This window comes from Halichoeres trimaculatus, unplaced genomic scaffold, assembly GCF_033239565.1.
Source record: "Halichoeres trimaculatus isolate MK-OKI-2021-1 unplaced genomic scaffold, fHalTri1.1 fHalTri1_scaffold_20, whole genome shotgun sequence".
NCBI classification, from domain to species: Eukaryota; Metazoa; Chordata; class Actinopteri; order Labriformes; family Labridae; genus Halichoeres; species Halichoeres trimaculatus.
This window is the reverse complement of record NW_027437198.1, coordinates 20,233,457-20,255,841: the sequence shown is the minus strand read 5'-3', so window position 1 is coordinate 20,255,841 and position 22,385 is coordinate 20,233,457. Positions and strand designations below refer to the sequence as shown.

General features: G+C 42.2%; 1 protein-coding gene across 1 annotated transcript in view; it reads right to left on the bottom strand.

The window, feature by feature from the left end:
- LOC141809111 (E3 ubiquitin-protein ligase rnf213-alpha-like) overlaps positions 1-22,385 on the bottom strand; it is a 36,532-nt gene that overhangs the window by 3,903 nt on the left and 10,244 nt on the right. The window contains exons 15-60 of the mRNA XM_074695931.1: positions 22,079-22,253; positions 21,833-21,994; positions 20,070-20,168; positions 19,842-19,964; positions 19,245-19,428; positions 18,896-19,069; positions 18,088-18,240; positions 17,399-18,006; positions 16,983-17,142; positions 16,666-16,883; positions 16,044-16,181; positions 15,776-15,940; positions 14,380-15,667; positions 14,083-14,264; positions 13,843-13,986; positions 10,139-13,759; positions 9,931-10,055; positions 9,720-9,833; positions 9,518-9,642; positions 9,308-9,430; positions 9,112-9,182; positions 8,688-8,841; positions 8,453-8,594; positions 8,175-8,366; positions 7,929-8,059; positions 7,673-7,830; positions 7,362-7,568; positions 6,698-6,885; positions 6,481-6,601; positions 6,265-6,365; positions 5,989-6,171; positions 5,694-5,860; positions 5,503-5,605; positions 4,628-4,742; positions 4,334-4,541; positions 4,004-4,200; positions 3,784-3,906; positions 3,571-3,681; positions 2,217-2,459; positions 2,049-2,124; positions 1,923-1,957; positions 1,722-1,822; positions 1,473-1,629; positions 1,092-1,254; positions 624-718; positions 247-498 (exon numbers count right to left, since the gene is read on the bottom strand). Of these exons, the coding sequence (XP_074552032.1) occupies positions 247-498; positions 624-718; positions 1,092-1,254; positions 1,473-1,629; positions 1,722-1,822; positions 1,923-1,957; positions 2,049-2,124; positions 2,217-2,459; positions 3,571-3,681; positions 3,784-3,906; positions 4,004-4,200; positions 4,334-4,541; positions 4,628-4,742; positions 5,503-5,605; positions 5,694-5,860; positions 5,989-6,171; positions 6,265-6,365; positions 6,481-6,601; positions 6,698-6,885; positions 7,362-7,568; positions 7,673-7,830; positions 7,929-8,059; positions 8,175-8,366; positions 8,453-8,594; positions 8,688-8,841; positions 9,112-9,182; positions 9,308-9,430; positions 9,518-9,642; positions 9,720-9,833; positions 9,931-10,055; positions 10,139-13,759; positions 13,843-13,986; positions 14,083-14,264; positions 14,380-15,667; positions 15,776-15,940; positions 16,044-16,181; positions 16,666-16,883; positions 16,983-17,142; positions 17,399-18,006; positions 18,088-18,240; positions 18,896-19,069; positions 19,245-19,428; positions 19,842-19,964; positions 20,070-20,168; positions 21,833-21,994; positions 22,079-22,253 (11,875 nt within the window). The remainder of the gene's footprint in view (positions 1-246; positions 499-623; positions 719-1,091; positions 1,255-1,472; positions 1,630-1,721; positions 1,823-1,922; positions 1,958-2,048; positions 2,125-2,216; positions 2,460-3,570; positions 3,682-3,783; positions 3,907-4,003; positions 4,201-4,333; positions 4,542-4,627; positions 4,743-5,502; positions 5,606-5,693; positions 5,861-5,988; positions 6,172-6,264; positions 6,366-6,480; positions 6,602-6,697; positions 6,886-7,361; positions 7,569-7,672; positions 7,831-7,928; positions 8,060-8,174; positions 8,367-8,452; positions 8,595-8,687; positions 8,842-9,111; positions 9,183-9,307; positions 9,431-9,517; positions 9,643-9,719; positions 9,834-9,930; positions 10,056-10,138; positions 13,760-13,842; positions 13,987-14,082; positions 14,265-14,379; positions 15,668-15,775; positions 15,941-16,043; positions 16,182-16,665; positions 16,884-16,982; positions 17,143-17,398; positions 18,007-18,087; positions 18,241-18,895; positions 19,070-19,244; positions 19,429-19,841; positions 19,965-20,069; positions 20,169-21,832; positions 21,995-22,078; positions 22,254-22,385) is intronic.

Here is a 22,385-nt window from a genome sequence, read left to right as displayed (position 1 = left end):
AAGTTGACCAAAAAAATAAAAATTAACCACTTACTGAAGTTTGAATAAACAATATTTTTCTATTTTTTGAAGTCACAGAAATGATTTTAAAAGAACAACCATTAACTGGTTATCTTGGAGATATATTAATTTTGTAGAATTATTTTTATGTTTGAAGCTTTTACAAAAAAAATGATTATCTTAATTTTATTATATTATTATACTTTTACTATTTCCTTCAAGTGTGTTCCATCACAGTTTCTTTACCTTATGCAGAAACCTCCAGAGCACAGGCAGGCTGTCCTTGCCGTCATTCTGTTCTACGATGTGGGTGAGGCTGAGCAGAGACACTTTCTCCCTGCAGCTCCACACAGCAGAGCGGTGGATCAGGGAATTTTGGGGAAGAGACGTCAAGAAGAGTTTAGGATCCCCGAACATGAGCTTCATGATTGGATTGGCAGAGATTCGAGAGTCCGCTCGGATGAATGTGTTCACTTCCTTGAGCTGTCTGTCCAAGTTCTGTAGAAGAAAAGACGATAGGACAAAAGTTGATAATGGTTATTTGTTACAAATGGGCAAATATTTTTCCTTCCTTTCCTCTTCACTTGATCCTTCATAAAAGAAAGAGTGAAAAGTACTGATACCTTCAGACGAGGTGTGATGATGGTGTTGCTCACTTCCATCTCCCATCCGTTTCGAGCTTCTTTGGTCGTGAGTAGATTGTTGTTAGGAACAGGCCCTGAGATCAAACAGAAGCAAAGTCAAAGAAGATAATCAATCAATCAATCAATTTTAACTCATAACCTCTGTTACCTCATAATGAGTGGAATGAAAATATAAATAAAAATTTTTTACAATTGTGATTTCATCATCAGTAAACTTTTTAGAAGTCCAGAAATTGTATTATAAGGGTCAGTACTGGCACAGTTATGTGCTGTGACCACTAGGGGGCAGGCCTCCCTCTTTTTTACATTTTCAATCATTTCTCTGCAGTTTCAAAGGTAAGAATAACAAGTTAATAAGCTTTAATATAACTTTTTTTTTGCACAACACGTATTTTCAGATATCTTAACAGACAAACAGAGTAGGTTGTGTTGCCTCATGTTCCTTACATGCTTGCTGCATGAGGCCGCTGATGAGCAGGTGAACAGCACTGAAGGTGTCGTCTGTCCCTTTACCCAGGGATTTGATAAGTTGTTCCATGTCCTTTTGCATGTGAGCAAGTAGAAATTCAGCTGGGTCAGGCACCGGGGGCTTGATGATGGCTGAGATAGACTAGAAACACAAAAAAAGGAGATGAATAGGGAGATGGCTCCTTCACCTTAAATACACATGATGAAATATTCAGGTTAGAAAAGGAGTAACCCAGGGGTGATTTGGGGATTTTAAAAACTGGAATATGAGCATATTCTGTTTTTTGTTTACATGGCCAGGTGGGCAGTCAGGCTTTGTTTGCTGATAACACTGTAAGTGCAGTCTGAAGGCCAAACTACCTGTAGGTCACTGCAGGTACCGAGCAACATGGCCATGTGAGTGAGCATGCGAACAAGAATGAAGGGAACAGGAGAGAGGCTCTTTGTGTCCAGCATGTCCGGATTGTCTCTGCGATGTGGGTGCCCCAGGATGTGTCCAGTTTGCGTGCGATCACCCCTATTAGAAGGCAACCCACAACAAACACAAATTAAAACAATTCAAACTATTTTTCCCATCTGTCTCACCTGATAAAGCTTAAAACCACTTACTCTAAATGAAAAGCTTGAAATCCCTGCATGGGTTTGTGATTCGTTCCTCCGATCGGAACACCACAGTCCAAACAACGGCTTTGTTCCATTGGCATGCCACACTACAAGAACACATGGGAGGAAAACAAAATGACTTAAAAATGAATACAAAGTAGGGAAACCCATTCAAATTACAGAGTTTGTCCTAAAACACAATCATACCTCTCCAATAGTGCATGGGTGACCATTTGGACAATCTACAGCAAGAAGAAAGAAATTAGTTACTTGAAAGAATAGCATGATTTGAAAAAGATCAATTGGCAAATTTTATTTTCGTTTGTGACTTACAGTACCACTGCAAAGTACCCATGGCTTGTCTTGCTACCGCCAACATGTCTTCTGGCATAGTAGGCAAGAAGGCTGCCTATACCAACAAAAAAAATACACCTCAACAACACAATTCAAGAGGAGGTTGACAATTCTGAGAGGTGAAAAATAAGCTGACTATAAACATACCTGCATGTTTGTGGGTGCCATTGCCAGTTGCTGCAGAGGTGTTAGGATCCCCTGGTTCCCACAGAGTAAGACAACAGCCAGGTGAATAGTTAAATCCACCAATGCGTACTTTGCGCCAGATGTACCGGGAGGAAGGACCAGCGTCTTTAGTTGGTTGGTCACCAGAACTTGAGCAAACTTTTTCATCTCTGGACTGGGGAGGAATTTTGAGGTCTGGATGTAAGCCAACAGGACTTCCATTTGCTGTGGAAAAAAGTATTTATTTATTCATTAATATAAACATACAAGTATGTACTGAGCAGCCATTTCCAGGATAAGAAATTGAAATAAGTACTGACATGCATAAAAAGTGCAGTGTTCACTTGAGGCTGGATTAAAAAGCCAAGGAATCCTCTTTTAGGAACCATGTAAAACATTGCAATTTTTTTTACAGCATAAGAGTGCAAATAGTTTGGACGGAAAAACATATATTGGTCTTTTTGGCTAATTGCGTTACTTAAAGGCAGTGTCTGCAGGATTTTCCTAAAAGATAAAACATCAACTTTTACAGAAATAAACCTCCTCAATTATCTCTTCAGGGCCTCTATACATGTGTGTCAGTGTCTGTGTCAGCCTCAAACCCTCCCCTCTGACTGTATCTTTATGTTTTGGTTGTTTCAGGACGTTTGTGGGCTGTGGGTAAGCGTGGTTACATCAGCCAATCACAGCATACCCAGTACACAAGTGACTTCAAGGTTCAAGGTTGTCTTTACTGTGCCTGCAAGGAGGCAATTTGTCCTGCAGTCTGCAGCAAACACATATACACAAAACATACAAAACCAAAGTGAAATGAAATGCCAAACAGATAAAGCTTTTTTCTAAACGAGGGAGAAGCTTGGCTAGACTTTCATTCGCTTTCAGGCACTTAGAGAGCAGCACAGGAGGAAGAGTGCCACAAGTTGGCTTCCTCCTAAGCAGGTACATGTCAAATACCTGCAATTAGCTAACATGCCAAGTCAGGTGTACGGCTCTCGAGTCTCTCCCACACAAAAACACTATGTTGCAGGTAGCTGCAGGGCTATTGAATGTGTTCATGTAGCTGCGGTCGGAGGCTATGGGTGTGCGCTGCCGCTGGCTCTGAGCCAAGGAGGAGCACAGTTTATGAAGTGTGTGTTTATGAACAAGACACAAAAATTCCTGCAGACCCTACCTTTAAAAATAAAATTGAGGAATTTCTTTTGTAACTCATCCATCAGAAAAAGAACACCTTCTTGATTGGCCACACGAGGTGAGTCCCATTTAAAATAAAACAGTTAAAAACGTTAACAACTGAGGCTGTTTGGATAAAATATACAATCAATTATGTAATTTCTACCTCAGGCTTTGGGTGGAATTTAACGTTTGCATCTCTGTAGAGAGTGGTGACTTCTCTGTACAGCGCCAGCAGAAGAAAAACTGTTGTCCTCTGTGGTAAGCATCTGCACCCCTGTAAAGAGAAGCAAAATAAGCAACATAACAGTCACGTCAACTCAAAAACAAAGGCAAGACCTGATGATGAGTTACCAACAATAAGATGATGAGACATTACCTCACATGTCCCATCCAATCCATCCACTTTGCCTTCCATGACCACCTTAGCAACCGCATCTCTGACTGCTTTGTAGTCCTCCCCACACACAAGGTACTGGTCAATTGGGGTGGCCTCATCACTCTGAATGACAAACTTGGTTATTTCATCATTGCAATCCAGAAAAGACATTTTCTTGTCTTTGAACACTAACTGAAAAATCATATGGGGATAATCAAACCTTTTCCAGTACTTCTTCAGGGAAGAGCCAGCAGATTTCATCCACTTTCAGGAGCCTGAGGACAAACTCTACTCCATATTGGTTGCAGAGCTTACGGATTAAATAGATCCGATACCAGTTGTTTCCACTGCGTCTACACAAGCTCACCACGCTGGCCAGGAAGGCTGCGGTGCCATTTCGACCACTTTCTTGAGCCTCTGAGTATGAGTACAAAGAGGCATCAGAATGATAAACTGTGTTTGTATAAAGAAATGCTCTCAAAGATCTCAGTTTGTTTGTGAAATATCCTGTGTGAGATTTCTGATGAACCATTTCGTCCAAGCTACACACCTGGGGCTCTCAGCTCCTCCACAATGAGGCTTGCTGCCATATCTAGATCCATGCGCACTCTGGCAACCTGCTGCAGGTACTCAACAGTGGCTCCCTCAACAGAGCGACTCTGTGGCTGCAGGAACTCAGTCAGGAAGGCACTTTCATCCTGCAGGCACACCTGCTGGTCTGCAGTGGACCTGAAGTGCAGCCGATCAAACATGGAATCCTAAAAGAAAGGAAATGTGACCATTTGATTCCCTTCTGTTTACACGCAAGGTGCTGCATTTACAAAGGGCAAAAAGTCATGCGTACCTCCAGACAGTTAATGTACATTAAGTACAGTTCAGTTTTGTCAGACTCCTCCAGGATGTTGCTCTGCTCAACTGTCACCAGATGATCCTGCAGGTAACCTTTTACTTCATCGAAGCTTTGGAAACATTAGGAAATATGAGTCAAAATTATAAGCGTATAGAAGTCATTTTCTAAAAAACATACAGCCCAGTACAGTGGCTCTCATTGCATATTGCATTCAATGAAAAAAAGGGTTTTCACAAGATAACTTATACGTAAAAACGTATTTATTTTTTAATTTTGCTAGTTTTACGTGATACTATCTCCTAAAATCATGATTCACCTCATCATAAATACTTGCACATATTTGGGCAACGGATGCAGCGTTTAACTCCATTCATTCAAACGAGTTAGCACTTGTGTGAACATTAAATTAAAACAGCTGTCTGTATAAAAATGTCTGGTTATTATGATTTTATTTTCCAGAAATGATACTACACCGTTTAGTCGGCTCCTGTCAAATTCTGACCGTTAAAGAGCAACTGGTGTTAAGAGCTAGGAGTGACCATGCTAACTGCTAACTGCTAAACCAAATGTTTAGTGATTGTTGGCTGAGGGTTACCAGTTAACAAGGTAACACTTTACACTGAAACACCAGCAACTGCCAAAATTTTAAATACAGTTTTTACTTTGTGTATTTAATGCAAATGTTGGTTCAGAGCTGAAGTTATAGGAGTCGTTTAATATCCATCAAATTGTTGTTATTCAGCAATTTCTGTTTTATGAGAAAGTACAATTTAAAAAAAATCCTGTTTTAATGAGATAGTTAAGTCTTAAAGCAGGTTTCTTTTTTTTTTCAAGTGAATGCAGCACATCACCATAGTCCAGTGCCTCACCTGTACTTCAGCAGGAGTTTGAGGATGACTGACCGAACCACTGGATTCTTATCCACAGAGTCATCGAATGGAGAGAGCATCTTTGTCAGCTTTTGTCGATTAACTAGCAAATAAAAAATGTGAGACATGATCAGAACTGCTAAAAAGACTCAAATGCATTCTAGTGAGCAGAGAGTGAGTAAGTGTCTTACTCCCAAGAATTGGGGAAGGGATGGCCTCCACCATGAGAAACGACAACAAATGGAGGATGACCGCTGAGCAGGGGGGAGAGTTGTCCTTGAAGCACACAGTGGAGACCAGGTCGATGAAGAAAGCATTGCACTGCTTTCTGAACTGAGCATGTTTGTTGATCAGAGTCCTACACAAGACAAACAAAAAGAGCTCATTAGTTTTTCTTAACAAGTGGACGGCTGCCAAGCTCACTCAGTAAGAGGTGACAGAAAATTAAATCAACACTTAATGCTGAGATCCAAAAAGAAAACCAACCTCAGGTCCTCTGATGGATTCATCTGGAAGTTGTCCTCAACTGGCTGCATGCAGAGAGGGCAGTACATCTGACCCGGACCCAACCACTTTTTGATACAAGCCAAGCAGTACATGTGTTCACAGGGCAGGCTGATTGGATTCTGGGGGTCTCCCAGACACACTGGGCACAGCGTGACACCAAACCTTTATGAAGAGTTACAAGACAAGAACAATGAGAGACGACACGTTTGGCAGGAAGGATTTTTGATTCAAAAGACAAAACAGCTGTATTTCTACCTGAAGAAGCTGTTGACTGCTTGATCTTTGCAGGTTTTGAGCATATTAATCACTGCCTCAAACGTCTGCTGTGTTTTGAGGTCAGAATTTTTCCCCAGTACCTGCATGAGAGGGTAGATATTACATCTTTCTGTGTCATCCTCTACAACAAAGACGTTCTGGTGAAGTCTTTCAAAATATCTGATATCCAGTGTAGTAGAAAGTCAACAAACCAACCTGGCCAAGTCCTTTTGTGTGCTCCAAAACCAGAGGTGTAAGCTTTTTCTCTACCTCCTCGATTCCCAACAGCATGTGCTCGACAAACAGAGAGAGGGAGAATATCCGATTCCATCCATCTCTGAGAATAAACACAGACATACTCATTAAATATTAAGTAGCATCCAAAAACAACACAAAAACCTCCATTTGAATGTTATTCATTAACATGACTTACTCAACCCTATGAGCAACTGTTTTGCTTCGATCGCTGTAGCGACGCACGTGTTCTCCTGAGCAGATCAACTCGATTGGTACTTGAAGTTTTTTGACTTGTCTGAGCCAAGATTGTCTTTGGAGGTCTGAGCCAAGGTCTGCAGGCTCCAAGTACTCCACACACGCAAGAGCAGCATACACATCCAGCACCTTGGAAACAGAAAAAACTAAGATTACAACACAACAAGTATCAAAAAACCTAATGTAAAAAAATGAAGAAAGCATGTCTTCAATCAATGACTGTAAAAGGAATTTTAAACGCCAAATTTAAAAAGCTGATCACAAACAGTTGCATTTTAAATCTAATGTTTAAGGTTTCACAAAGACCGAGAGAGTTGCTGTGCAAAATAAGTTTTGTATTCATAGCAGTTGCTTGTTAAACCTTTATGTGCATCAAGAGGCTTCATGCACTCAAAAGCCAACTCCACTTAAGGGATGAACATGACCCCTGATCATCCAGTACAAGACCTGACAACTTAATATCGCCTCACTATAAGTTGAAATTACCTCATCAATGCATTCAAATAAAAAGACGAATTAATTAATTAAACTAAAAGGTTGTTTTCAGCCTTTATTTCACAATGATTAATGTTTCCTACTCCACTTAAAGGTTGTTAAAGGCTCACCAGTTCATCCCCTTCGGAGGTGCTGGACACCTGCAGGAGATGCGGTGTCACCTGAGGCTCCAGGCAGATCATTCTGGAGAGGTTCTGCAGCCGGTTCTTGAATTCATGATAAGCAGCGTGGACCCATGGAAGAGACGTCATGGTATCTGTGGCACTGAGCTGCAATCGCAACTCGTTGACACAACAATTCAGAGCACTACGAAGGATCTGGACAAACACAGATTGTATAAATGGACAAAATACGCACACACCATCAGACAAAAGTAGCCTTGAAAAACAACAGTTAAGTTGACCATCGAACTGTTTACTACCTGCAGATCTTCCGGACAAGTCACATTCATTGTCATGACAATAAAGTCCTGAAGGTAGCGCTGAAAAAACTCCCTTTGAGAATCTGGATCTGCCTTCTCGATGTATCGCCCAAGGGGTGTTTTCCAGAAGAACTCATCAAACTCCAGCTGTGTTTGGCCTGAATCATATTCACATTTAATGTTAAAATAAAGAAGTAAAACAACATAACAGTGGCAGCATGGCAGTTATGGCGAGTACTTGAACACATGGCTTTACCTTCATGTTGAAGTGCATGGACCCAGAGCCCCTCCAGGTAGTTCTTGATCCTCCAGCTGAAGGGCAGGCTGCAGCTCATGATCTGGTCTGTAGTGATGTTGTTCTGCACAAGAATTGTTCTTGTCTCATTGCTGTCAACAGAAAATATGAACACAGGTCAGTGTAGGAAAACTTAACACTGAGTGATCTTTCCAGTCAAAGGAGTGTGTAATTGTAAATTCAAAGCGAAACATTTTCAACACTTACTTATGGTCCAGCGTTAGCTGTTGGATTTCCAGCAGTTTTTCATTGTCAAAGATATCCAACCACAGCCTTTTGACAGATTCACCACAGTTTCCATCAAGCAGGATGTTTAAGTTTTGGTCCCGGTCAATGACTGAAACCAGCTGAGCCAAGAGGGGAACGACCACAGCTTGGACACGTTTCCATAAGGTGTTCCTGTACAAACCCACAAATATTAAAAGTGCTATCTAAAAAGGGATAATAGGACAACATTCATGATTTCTTTGTGACAGAGCACCCACCTGAAGGTGCCTCCTTCTTGCAGAGCATCAATGTTTGAGGCCTCCTTAATGACCCAGTTACTTTTGATGGAGGAGAAGGTGTTGCCATCATGAGACGACAGCAATGAGTGAAGGTGTCTCTTCACAATCTGAAGAAATTCACCTGATAGAAATAAACAAAACAAGAAATAATAACAATCTTAATAAGAATTCAACAGCTGCTTGTAAAAGTACTTTTATTTATTATTATTAGTACCTTTTATATCATCATTGTCACTGAGGAGAGTCAGCAGGATTTCAACTCTCTGGGTGCTGCGGAGGCCACTATCCACCTGGTCCCTCAGCATTCCCACTGCACTCTGTACGCAGCTCCTCAGCAGCGCTGTGGTGTCCACAACACTTTCCCCACCCTGCAGCGGGAGGGGAAATTTGGAATCCAACAAAAGTTGCAAAAACAAATGTCAAAAACAATCGAGGATACAATCACATGTTGCTGTTGTCAAACAACCAAAGGGTGCGGAGGTAGGGAAACAACCCTCTTTACGAAATATTTGCAGTAATTAGTGTACAAGAAAAGCATCCAAAATTAAAAGCTGTGGTTTCAAGTTAATTTCTTGAAACATATGTAATTGAGTCATTTCTCAAGGTGCAAAAGTCTTAAATATCTTCTCTGAACTTACATTTTCCTCAAACTGCTCATTTGCTTGAGCTGCTTCCTCCTCATTGTCTTGGTACATATCAACATCCATGGCTGTTGAAAGAAATGTATTTATCAAATGTAGTGCTATATTAGGTTTTCAGACAAGCAAAGATTTTAGAAAGTACATCTTCAGAAGTGAACAGTGAGTGTGTGAGTGTGCTTTCTCAATCAGTTACCTTCAGGGGGACTTGTCTTTGTCTCAAACATCTCACTGATTGTCATTTTTTGCAAAGCTTTGATGTCTGAAACAATGTCTTTTGATCGTCTGAGGTCATCAATGTGCGCCGACGTCCAGGGACCTGTGAATACCAGGGTATCTCACATTATCTCCTTAAACCTCACATAAACTAATGGCATCGTTTCATAACACAGGATATCATCCTTACCTCCATGAAAGCCAATGTAGGAACTTCCTCCCTCCATTCTCGGCAATCTGGTGATGAAGTAGACAAACACCCTGCTTTCCGAGCTTTCCTGAGTTATCTTGTTGATTTCATTTATGGATGAGTACCTAAAAATGTGAAGCAAAATTGAGTACCACAAAATAATCCAAAAGTGCACAGATAATAGAGGAAATGTTGGACCTACTTTGCAGATGCAATGAGGTTGGCACTTTGAGAGACTTCAAAATCACACTGAATGATGAGGATCTTGTTGCAGGGTCCAAAGCTTCTGCTCTGAGTTTCAGCTGTGAGGAAGTTCCTACAAGAACACAGGAATTTTACCTTTGGGTTTGAATTGCGTCAAGATAAGTGAGGTTGTGTGTTTTCTTGTGAAAGTCCTCAATGGATCAACAAACCTGATCTTCTTCAAGAAGGATTGCTCAGTGTCAAACTGTTGGAGAGAAAGGAGCTCAACACCGTGCAACCTTTTCTCTAGAGGTTCAAGGTCAGATGCTGTCAGAAGTCTGGAAAATGTTGTCACCTAGGGTTTGATAGGACATGAATTATAAATATCTTATATGAGGATATCTTTAAAGTGATATTTTTTTGCAGATCTTTGGTTACCTCTGTAAAGGAGGACTGGCACTGGATATCCTGAGCTGTGTGAGCAAAAATGAAGTCAGCTAAGCAGCTGTTACTCTGCTCCTCAAAGTACACCCTGGACAGGTTTTCACTCTCCACTTTGGGAAGGCCTGTGCAGTCCAGTCTTACAATCGAGTCTGGTGTGGCACATTTGAGGAGGATGAGTTTGGCCTCCTCCAGAACTATCCTCTCAGGGTCTGAGGTATCTGAAATGTCCCTCTGCTTCTCGATGACTTGAAGCACCACTGATGCACATGTGTCCGAGTGGTAGCCGATGAAGACGTCTGGCGCTTTGTATTTGTATGTTTGAGCTGCTGCAGTGTGCTGACTGCGAACAGACACAAAGAGTTTGACCCATTTCTCCAACTCCTCCACCAGCCTTTTCTGCCAACTTTTGAGGACAGTTTGGATGTCCAGGTAGTGTTTCTCCAGCCTGTTTATCAGAGGTATTGGGAATTGTTTGTACACCACCTCTCTTTCCTCAATAACAATGAGCCTGAAGTCTTCGTGCACCCTACATTTCACACGATGGGTTCCCAATCCAAGGTCAACATATTTCTGTCCACCCAAGCAGACATAGTACTGGTTGAGTGCATCGTAGAGACTTTCATAGAGGTTCTGCAAGTTAAGAAGCACAACTGTTTGGCCAGTTTCCATGCAGATCTTTACTCTGTTGATGTTTCTGCAGATTTGGGTGTACTCTTGATCTTTTGGGAAACTTGAGCCGAAGATAATCTCTGGCTGACCACTTTCCGAAAAGAAGGTTTGCTGAAGGATCTGGAGGGCTGCATAGTTTTTTGTTAGCACCAGCAGGTACCGACAGTCTTCCTCCTGTCCAACTGCTTGGATGTTTTCTCTCACAAACTCAATTGCACTGATGTTCTCAGTGCACTTGGGTGAGATGTTCAAGCTCTCAGTAAAGACAGTGAGTGCATCCACATCGTCCCTGCCACTGAAGTTTCTCAGCACTGCCTTCATGGTTTCCTCTGCAGAGGGCTTCCGATGAGATACCTTGGCCACTGCAAAAATCATCTTAATCAAGCTGTAGTAGTCACGCAGGCCGAAAAATCCTTTGCCTTGTTTGGTTTGTCTGCGACAGATCGTCATGTAGGATCTTGCGAAGGGCTGGAAGAAATCCCTGACCTTTTCCAACACCATTGCATCTGACCTGCAGATGCCTTTTGCACTCTCGATGAGCTCCGGAAGATCGGGGTCACCACGGGAGACAAAAATGCCTCTGTTCATCTTTGCAGGGTCTAAAGCCCAGTTGGAGATTCCAATGAAACCGACCTTTTTGTGTGGCAGTGGCTCGTCGTCTATGCATCCTTCCTCAAGCAGAGGATGGAGGGTTTTTAGAGGCATCTTTGGAGAGTCCTCAGCCAGCCCGATCTCATCAAGGACAACAACTGAAATGTACTCATTCAAATTCTTTCCTTCCTGGAAGCGTCCGCATTGTTTAAAAGTATTGATGATGCCCTCTGGTGTTGAGTGAGGACTGCACTGGAAGGACACCAAATGTATCTGCTTGAACATTTTGTAGAGGTCAGAGTGAGCAGCTTGACCCTGCATTGCATCTGCCACCAGGGTTTTTGACAGGGATTTTGAGCTTCCAGGTTTTCCAACCAAAAAGAGTGGGATCCTCAGTTCAATGCAGAGAACCATCATGAAGACATTCTCTTTCAGAGCACTGTTTCTTGCGATAGTGTCTCCCATTGGCACTCCACTCAAGAGCACATCTTGCATGAGTGAGATCTCTTGCATTAGCTTTGTGGGGCTGTATGCTGGTGGAAGGCTTAGGCTGACTTTCTTTCTGTATTTTTCCTTTTTTTCCAGACAGGCATGGTAGCACACTCCTATGGCCATAACTAGAGACCAGAGCACTGGGTCTCTGACTTCAAGGCGTGTCTGATGCTTATCGTTGCTCTCAGCATTTTGTTGTCTCTCAAATTTTTCAAGTTCTGCAAACAACATGTTGTGGTTTTCATAGAACCACACAAATGACTGCATGCAGCGCTCCACATCTCTCAGGCTGACAAAGCTGCACTCATCTTTTCTTGTTCGCATATACTTCTGAGAAGCTGAGAGGACATCAGTGATACACTTCAGGTTAGTCTGACTGATTGCTTTGCTTTCAATCACTCTTTGCACAATCTGCTGGATGTACATTTTCTCTGTGTGGTCATTTAACTGTCCGAAGTCCCACACCAGGGGGATCATGCTTGGTGGCAATGCCTGAACTCTATAGACCAACTGGCGGAGGGGGATGGATCCAAGCTTTTCATCTGTCTCTTCAGCTCGAACTCTGTACCCAAGACCAGCCGATTCCAACCTCTTGATCATTTCATCTGTGTGTTTTCTGTAAGGGTTGCATGCCGCAATTATTTGCAGCCCACAGCTCTGTGTCAAGCTTTCTCCCTTGGTTGTCTTGTCACAGAGGACTTCCTTTATGCTGCTGATGGCCTCAGTCGTGTTGGCTTCATCGAAGAAGAGGACAGAGTCAAATCCATAGTTCTCCTTATTGATAGAAGCAACTACTTCAGCTTCCCTGACTTTGGTGTAGATCATCTCTGAAGTTGTTCCTCCATGCACCTTGACAAGTTTCATGTTCTCTGTGGCCACTCCACTTCTCCGCAGCTCACAAAGGAATTTGATGAGCCTTGTCTTACCACACCCCGTCTCTCCCATGATGATGACAGGAATACCACACCTGAAGCGCATATGGATTGCAAGCATCTTCAGAATGTTATCCGTTGTGAGCTCGTATGTTTCGTCCGGATCAAGAGGCCACTGGATTCCCAGAACATTGCAGATCCGCTCTATCTTCTCTCCCCGTGGGAGGCTATCAAAGTCAATATTGAATGGGACCCTCTGCAGTTTGAGGCCTTCATACAAAGCTTTTGTCATGACATTGGGTTTTATCACTCTTCCGGTGTTGGGGTCAATTGCATCAACATGGTCCTGTTCATTGGGCCGAAGATGGAAGCCAATGAAGGTCATGGACACATGGTCATCGTTGAAGAAGATGTATGGGTGCGGCTCTGTTTCCCATCTCTTTCTGATCAGAAAAGGTGCCAAGTCTTCATCCCGAACACCATTCAGGTCCATCTGCAGTCTGCCAGGGCTCTGGTCGGAGATGCTGAGTGATGGAGTAGCGAAGTCCTTTGCCATCAGAATCATAAAGTCCACCACAAAGGTTTTGAATCCAGTTAATGTGTCTCCTGTGAAAGTGGCGTCACAAAACACTGAGGTCTCACAGTCTTGCAGCTGAAGGTTGAGGAACCATACAAAGTTTCTCAACTCAGCCCAGGATGGATCCATGATTCCACAGAACATGAGGAGTATCTGGAGACACTCCACGTGTGACCCTTCGACGTTTTGATATGTGAAAGCATCAAGATCCCTGTGGTTATGAAACCGAGTGAGATACTGGTATGGCCGCTGAAAGGCTTCACTGCGAAATTCAGTATCATCCATCATAGGGTCATCCATGTTTGCAAGGGCGGGATCTTCTGCCTTGTTCATCTCTAGCATTAGGACCGCTTTAGGAGGTCGGCAAAAAATATTTGGAAACACATCTGTGAATGTGCCTTTCAAGGTCTGGCCCTGTAGGAAAAGCAGAGTTTAACATTCAATTAAAAAGACATCAAACTTTGATTATAATTCCCGGAAGGGGAAAAAGTTCTCACCTGCTGTGATGCACCTCTCGATTGCTCCAATATCTCTATGAGATAGAGCTGCTTGTCACTGCACTTCCACATTTTTCCCTCAGAGTCCATCAGATAGCGTAGAATCAGTAGTTTGAAAAGAAACTCATGGAGACCTTTCTGCACCTTTTAAGCAACAGAAACAAGCGTGAATAAACACAACTTCTTCAGAATGTAACCGAAATACCAGAGGCAAAGCATTCATTTAAGGCTCATGATTACCGATGATGTGATATCAAGATGAAACACCATGAGTTCCTCCCTCTTGGGGGTGTTCAAAAGTGACTGGAGGACGACATCCTCGTCAACATTTGGTTCAATCAGGCGAATGCATTTCAGCATTGTGGACTTCCTTGTTGAGGCCGTCAGCTTTTCATACAGCCTCTTGATGTAGAGAGATTTGCCTATTTTTTTAAAAAAAGATAAAAAAAAAATAGTGTCAGGTAAGGATAATCTGAAAAGTTGAGTATTTACCATCAATGAGTTGATCAATTTTAAGTCACTGAATGCTGTACACACCAACACCAGCTCTTGTTGAAGAGACGACACCAACACACAATCGGTCTTTGAAAGCAGCAGCAGCACTGCATTGATCTGCTGGGACAGCAAAGTGTTTGTGCAGGTACCTCTGGATTCTTGGCAATGGTTCCTGAGGGACCACGTGCAACCTGTACTGACTGAAGGCTGAAGGAAGGTAGGAATGCTCTCTTTCAGAGCTGCAGATAATTGCCAGCCTATAGTCCCTCCGGCTCTGCATTTTCATGCGTTGGAAGAAGTTCTCAACTTTAGAGCTTACATCGTAAGAGAGAAGGTCTCCGTAAAGTAGGGTATATATTTTCTGTCCCCTGTAGCCTGAGCCGAGACAGCGTCTGAGGAAGAGCTCCACCTGTTCATACGATGTTGAGGGACTGCACAGGAGGACCTCATCGTAGGATGGTAGTGCCTCGGCTTCACTGCTCATGTAAATGGAGATGCAAGATGTCAAGACATCATCACGTGGACAGATAATGAGGTTTGGGTTCCCTGGTGCTAGACCATTGGGCAGCTGCCTCATTATGAGACCCGCTGTGTTGAAATCAGAAATGTCTTCATCCTTGTCATCTTCTTCTTCTTCATCTTCTTTGTTTGCCAACAATTCCAAAAGTCTTCCGAGATTTTTTATGTCAAGGATTTGGGGGAGAAAGTTCTTCATGTCTTTCATGTAGCCATTCCAGATGAGATCAAACTTCTGGGAACCACCTGCTTGTTCCAAAAGGCTTGGCAAAGTATCGATTCGGCTGGTAAAATCTGGATCTCCCAGCTTGGTTTGTTGCACCACAACAAAAGTCTGAAACTCTATGTCCTCATTGTGTTCTTCCGGTTTGGTGAGGAGTTCATACTGGAGTGTATGCCAGACCTTCCTCAAGTCTGAGGCTGTGCAATTTGGCTTGATAAAAGAGAGCATCATGAGAACCTGGTCCTCAACACTGGTCACCCTCTGTTGACTGAGCTTGCTGCAGAGGAAAACTATCTGTTCAGCTGTGTAGTAGTTCAGATAGTAATGCTTAGATCGCTGTTTGTTCACAAAGTCCCTCCAGTAGTCTAAACATTTCTCCATTTTCCTGCAAAGTTCAGGAAGCTGTTCTTCTACGCTGCCCTCCACAATGACAACACTGGCAACTCTGCCGAGGTTGAAGTCCATCATAATACTGGGCTGCTTGTTAATAAGAGAGCAGCTGATTCTTGCTTCCCAGTGTCTGAACAGAGGATTCCCAGCAGTGTAGAGGGCAATGAAGGCCTCAGCAAGTCTTTGGACACTAGCAAAAACCTGAAAAACATCAGCAACAACAAAAAAAAGTGATGCAGTTGCATTTCAGCTTTAAGGACAACCAAAATGAGTGTGGTAAACCAGATAGAAAAGGAAATTACTGCATACCTCTGCAAAGTGATCAACCTCATTCTGGCCTTGATCTCCTTTCCCAGACATGAGCATGAGTTTGTTCTGCAACTCTCGAAGGTCTTCAAGTGAGTAGCTGCGCATCTGCTGACCCTCATCGTGCTCCTCTGGAATCTGTAGCTTCAGGGCTGTGTCAAGACTCAGCTGGGTTGAAGAGCAGAAAAACAATCATGCACAATCAGTGAAACCCTTTCAGGAGCGATGACAAAGGATGGGCAAAAATGTTGTCTTTGGTCTTGTTCATTACCTTTTTGACATTTTGTGCACTGATCAGGTAGATTCCCTTGTTGTTGATGGTTGATGCTAGAGACAGAGATGACAGCTCCACTGAGCCATGACTGTCCTTTACTGTCTTCAGCCATTCCAAATGCCGTGCACTGTCCCGCTATAAAAAATAAAAATAAAACACATTTTATTTCACGCAGTACTCTGTTTTTACTGGCCCTATCTGCTTTCATCACTATCAGTTCTAATTCACCCTAATAGTAATAATAAATTTCACCTCAATGGAAAAATATAGGGTACGTTGTAGTTATAGCCCTTGAAAATAATCAGAATCAAGTTGAAAGTCTGTTTTATCCATTATTTTCATTTTGTTTTCATGAAAATCAATGTTTTGCTGACTTTTTTTCTTTCTTTCAATGGCCGATGGAAGTTGAAAGACTTGACCTATCTCCTGTCTGGAGTCATCTCTATCAAGGCTATGTGAATGTTGGATGAAGTGCAGAAAAAAAGAGAAATTTACAGTGTCTCACTCCTAACAATTAAGCGTCAATCAAGCATCACCAAATGTCAGCGAAATCATAAAATATTTAACTGTGATAGTCTTCCATTATTAAGTAATTAAAAAAGAAAGAAACATTTCTTACCAGTTTTTTGGGTAGGTTACAGTCGTTCTCCAAAGCTCTCCAGAGCTTACTCAGGACCTCTTTGAAGACTTGGAAACCAGATTCTGGTTTGAGTTCATACAGCATTGAAGAGTAGCCGAGGATAGCATCATGAAAGCAAGCCACACGATCCACGTCAATGGCGCTCTCTCCAGCAGAGATGGAAGCCAAGTCAACAAAGACCTTCAGCTCATTGATATCTGTACATAAATACATAAACAATTGTTAAAACTGCAGGAAATAACTTATATGTAAGGATACATAAGGAATTCTAATCACAGTTCTGATTTAACACCTACCTTCAAGAGCATCTTTTACCCATTTCACGAAGTGTCCCCTAAGACCCAACTCCTGCAGGCACAGTCTGCGGGGCTCAGTAATGTCCACCAGGACTTTTTTGGCCTGCATCAAGTCATTGTCAATCCGATTGAGCTGTTCGTTCTGAAAGTCTGCACGACTCTAAAGAGAAGAAAAAGCCAAAGACACCTTCAGTTTGGTTAAAGTTACCCATTCCCATCAGCATACTTCTACTCGGCATATTGACTTCCTGTTGTTCAAACCACTGACTTCAACAAAAGTACGAAGCATCAACCACCTTCACAATTACCTTTGATATTAACCACAAAATCTACGATTTGTTTTCTTATCAAATCATTAAGGAAACTTCTCTTTTGCAACCCTGGTTTGGTGCTTGGTGCAAAGCATGGACACTTACAGCTTCAGTGAGTGTTTCCAGAACCCTGAAGTCCCCCTGAAGATGAAGAGTCTCTTTGACTTTCATGATGATTTCTGCTGAAGCCACAGCCAGGTGAAGCTCGTGAAACTGCTCGATCTGCTGAACCCTGCTGTGGATCCATTGTTTTTCAGTGGATTTATCAATTTGGCACATGATGTCTAGGTCCTGTGCAAGCTCCTCATACTTCCCCTTGAAAGCACTGAAGAGCTGCTTCACCTCCCCGAGCCGTATACTGCCATTCTTCAGGCAAGCGTAGATGTCAGTGTAATTGGCAGTGCAAGGTCTAAAAATGTCATCATGTATCGTATCTAGTGTTGTAATGTCGGCTACTCCAGGAGTGTCTTCTTCCATTGGCTCAGAAGCCACAAGTTTGGCCTGTTTCTCCCAGCACAAATTGAATATGTAACTGTCTCTGAAGGTGTGCAGGGATTCAGCCATGTTTCTGATGTCTTCATCCAGATCAAAGTAGGTGACAACACCTGCCATGGCGGAGGGCATTTTCTCGATTTGATGGACCTCCATGAAGCAGTTCAGGGGCATGATCTCTATGTCGATCTGCTGTTTTTCTTCCATGTCGGCGACATCAACTATGGGTGGAAATTAAATGAGCATGTGATAAATCTGATGTAGCTGATTCAACATACAACTGTCCTGTTAAAAGGCCTTACCTGTCATGTGTTCCTCCAGTTTTCGGCTCATTATTAAGAGAGTGTCGAAAAGCTCCTTCTCATGGTACACAGCGTTCACCTCATCTTGTCTGCACTGAATAAGCCTCTTCATTTTGCCACTGTCCTTGTATTGTTCCTTGTCAGCAAGGCAATCTGTCAACATCAAATCACAAACACACCAATAAACACAACATGTCTACTGGTCATGGTATCCAATAAGCATGTTCCAGGGGTTATTAATCTAAATCAAGGGTCTGCAACCTGCGGCTCTGGTGCCTCATGTGGCTCTTTGACTCCTGCTCTAAAAAATATTATTGAAGTAAAAAAAAAAAGAAAAAATGTTTTTCTCACAGAGGGTATTGATGATTAAAGGCATTGACACTAAAAAAAATCATGCGCTAACATTTTGTTGAACTACATTTCACCTCTTGAAAAAAGGCTTTCAAACTTGTTTATGATTTCTGCAAATTTCTTTACACTTTATTAAAGACATTTTTGGGGAATTTCAATTTTTGACAGTTTTCCCAAATAAGAAAAAAAAACATTTTTAAAAGATTTTGCAAGTCTGAACTTTTTCCAATTTCAATTTTTGAATTTATGCATTTTTTTCAGTTTAGAAAATTATTAAATTTTTACTATATTTAGAGTTTTACACCCTTTTTTTGGTCTTTGTTTGGAGATCCAGTACATTTTGTGGCTCCCAAACCACTTTAATCCCAGTGATCTGAGGCAAAACGGCTCTTATGGAAGTAAAGATTGCAGACCTCTGATGTAAATAAATCTAACATTTTGATGAAACTGTTGTTACCGATTTTCAGCAGATCCAGGAAGGCCTCTCTTTTCTCCAGAATGATATTGAGCATGTTGATCTTAATGTCTCCATGGACCAGTTTTTCATTCATGGCTGTGAATGATGATATTGCAATAGCAATTGTGCCCATGGCGTCCTGTGAGAGCTTCTCAATCAGCTCTTTATCCGCACCTAAAAATCAAACAACAGTACATTAGCAGGTTAGAATTCAAAGACTGATCCGTATGTATTGCTCTTTTTCTTAATCCCTAAAACTGAGGCCTGGTTTTCTGCAGTCATGTACTCTTCAGAGTGCTTTAGGAGAAGATTTTAGTTTGACGTGTTTGTAGATGGTATGTAAACACACCATGCAGCTGGAAAATGTTCTTCGCAGCAGTCCATGAGAGGAGGTGCTGGAGGACCACTTCTTCATCCTCCTGATATTTTCCCTGGCGGTCCCTCGGCCACGATTTCTCGATGATTGTGGAGATGAGTTTCCCAAACTTCCAGTTTATCTGAAACCGCTCAAACAGTTTCCCCTCAGACTTGTTCTGTGAGTAAAAGGAAAAGACGCCATTACCATGACTGTGCATCTTAAAGAAGCCCTTTGCCACATATGAATGCTGCTCCTTCTGCTCCCTCAATATATCCACAGATTATGAAGGCAGGGTGCATGTGTGTCTAAAAATTCTTGCTTTATGCTTACTTAAACCTCCCATCCCCTCAATAGAATAGATTTTCTACATCCATGTTCATATTTTGGAAAGATATTCATACATGTTGTGGTCTAGACCACACAGGCACAGAAAACTACCAGGACTATCTTGATAATGTTGTGATGTTGAAGATATAATTACTTAATTTGTCTTTAGAGATTCAATTTTTATTTCACAAAGCTTGGCCAATAAGATTTTTTAATTAGGGCTTTTATTTTAAACTGTGTCGTAGATTTTTGTTGTCAAACCTGGCACAGAGACGTCACAGCTTCAAGAGCACACTTCTCAACGCTTGCAGCAATGTGTGGTTGCGATTTGCTGATCTCCTCAATCTTTGTGCAGTAGAATTCAATTTGATCCAAAGCAGATTCCTTATAACAAACAGAAACACTCAGCTTATAAAATATTTCTTTGTTCAAATAAAAAAGAACATGGACATAATGCACATGTGATTATGAAAAAGACACATCACATACCTTTTGGTACTTGCCCTCAAAATCCTTTGTGAACGTCTCTCTCCATTCTCTTGTGCAGTCCTCATCTTTAAAGTTGATGGAGATTATGTTGTTCCACGTCTGTTACAAGTTAACATGAAACATGTTAACTTTAAGGAACAACTTACATTTTTTTGTTTTGTTTTGTTTTGTGTTAAACGAATAACTGTTGGAGCACACAATACCAAAAGCACAACAGAATCATACTTTTTTTGAGCCAGGACTGAATTTTGGGCAAAAAACATTTTTTCATGCAAATAGGTTAGACAAGGCTAACCACAATTAAAATCAAAGTCAAAATCATGTTTAACCTCCAACAACACTCAATATTCAGTGCTAAATATTCACTAAGAGCTGGGTCTGAGGCCTTCAGTTGCTAGGCGCTACCCGGGTAGCTGCCTGTTGCAGCAGCTCTCTCGTGTTTGTCCGTTTCTTGTGGTTTTTTCGTCTCTTTTTCGTTGTCTTTGTGTTTGGAGTGGATCATCACTTTGTGTGGTTCGTTGTCGGTCACGGACACCAAACTTTTTGTGGCTTCAGCGGTATTTTTTACTACTTTTCTCCTGTGTTTGTCTGGAGATCCTACATGTAACCATGGCTGCATTGTTTACACGCGAAATTAGCTGTTAGCAGCCTGTAGCATGTAAATGCTAACTAGTGTAGGGCTTGATGATTTCCCTCGAGCTGAGGAGAAGGAGGTGAGGACGACGTGCTGGTTCTCGGATGTGAGCTGGGAGGTGACGACGTGGACCTGTCCTTCCATCCATCGTTGTTGGGAACGTGGGATCTCGCTCCGGGGGATGGATGAGCTAGCTGTGCTAATCCAGCGGCATCATGCTGTTCACGGACGTGGCTGACGGAGCTGACATCAGACGCCGCGACACATCGGAGGAGCTTCGCCTGCTGTGAGCAGACAGGATCCAGGAGACAGAGACTGAACAGACTGCTGGGGAGGCTCAGTCCTGGACCCTGTGGAGGTGGAGGCTGGCTGGGCTGGAGAGTGGTGGACGAGTGGTGGACGGGATGTCGTCATCTAATTTCTCATGGACATTTTTGCACTTTCTAGACTCTTTCTTACTTTTGTTTTCTTAAATGCTGCGGTGACTCCTGAATTTCCCCTCGGGGATAAATAAAGTATTTTCTATTCTATTTCTATTCTATTCTATTCTATTTTGACTCATTCTACCCCTGAGGACAAAGGGGAGAAGGGTCAGATTAAGCGCCTGTGTTGAACAGAAGAGTCTTCAGACATCTCTTAAAGTAGTACTCTGCAGATCGTATACAGTTAGGTAATTCATTCCACCATTTGGGAACAACAGAGGAAAAGAGTCTGGCTTGAGATTAAGAGCCATGCTGGGCTGGGAGTATCTTCCACCAGTGAAGCGTAGCTGGGGAGAAGGTTTGTAGACCTGGATGAAGGACTCCATGTAAGCAGGAGTTGTTATGGTTTTAAATGTTCTCTATACATATTTTTGTGGCTGAGAATCTCAACAGCCAGCAAAAAAAACGTAATTGTGCTGTGAAGGATGATGAGACAGCGAGGAAAATGGTTTTTGGGAGACCCCAACTTGATTTCATAGTCAGTGAAGTTAACTGACATTGATGTAAATTAGCAGAATGCTGAGGTATACAAATGTAAAGCAGGGTTGTGTGTGTGTGTGTGTGTGTGTGTGTGTGTGTGTGTGTGTGTGTGTGTGTGTGTGTGTGTGTGTGTGTGTGTGTGTGTGTGTGTGTGTACAACTACTCACTTCAAACTCCACTGTGGCCTCAACTCGTAGGAAGGATGTGAGAGCTCTGCCAAGCAAAGGGTAATTGAAGCAAAAACTCATCCAGTCTCTCAAAATGGTCATGGCCTGAGACACCACTGTGTCTTTTGCATGTTTTTGCTCTGTGTCCCCTTCTTCTGAGTCCTAAAAGGTTTTTTGATTTTTACTGATATTAGATTTACTCAAGTCAGCCTGATATTCTTACAGATTACGTTTCATTTCTCATACCTGCTGCTTGTTGCTGTGAACAAAGTCTGACACTGACGCAACCAGATGCATACAGGCCACAGGAATATTCCCCCAGGGCTGGTTTGAGTTCACCCGTCGGACACCTCTGCAGAGCTTATTCAGTAATGCTACTGCTGCAGCTAGGCACATTCTCCTGTAGCCCACGCTGAAAGTACTGAGAAAAAACAGAATACAGTAAGGCAGCAACTTAATAACCTCAAATCTTCCATCAAAATGTTTCATTTTGTGTCTTTTTTTAACCACAAAACAGACATTAAAGAAGGTGGAATAAAGCAACAAAAGGTTT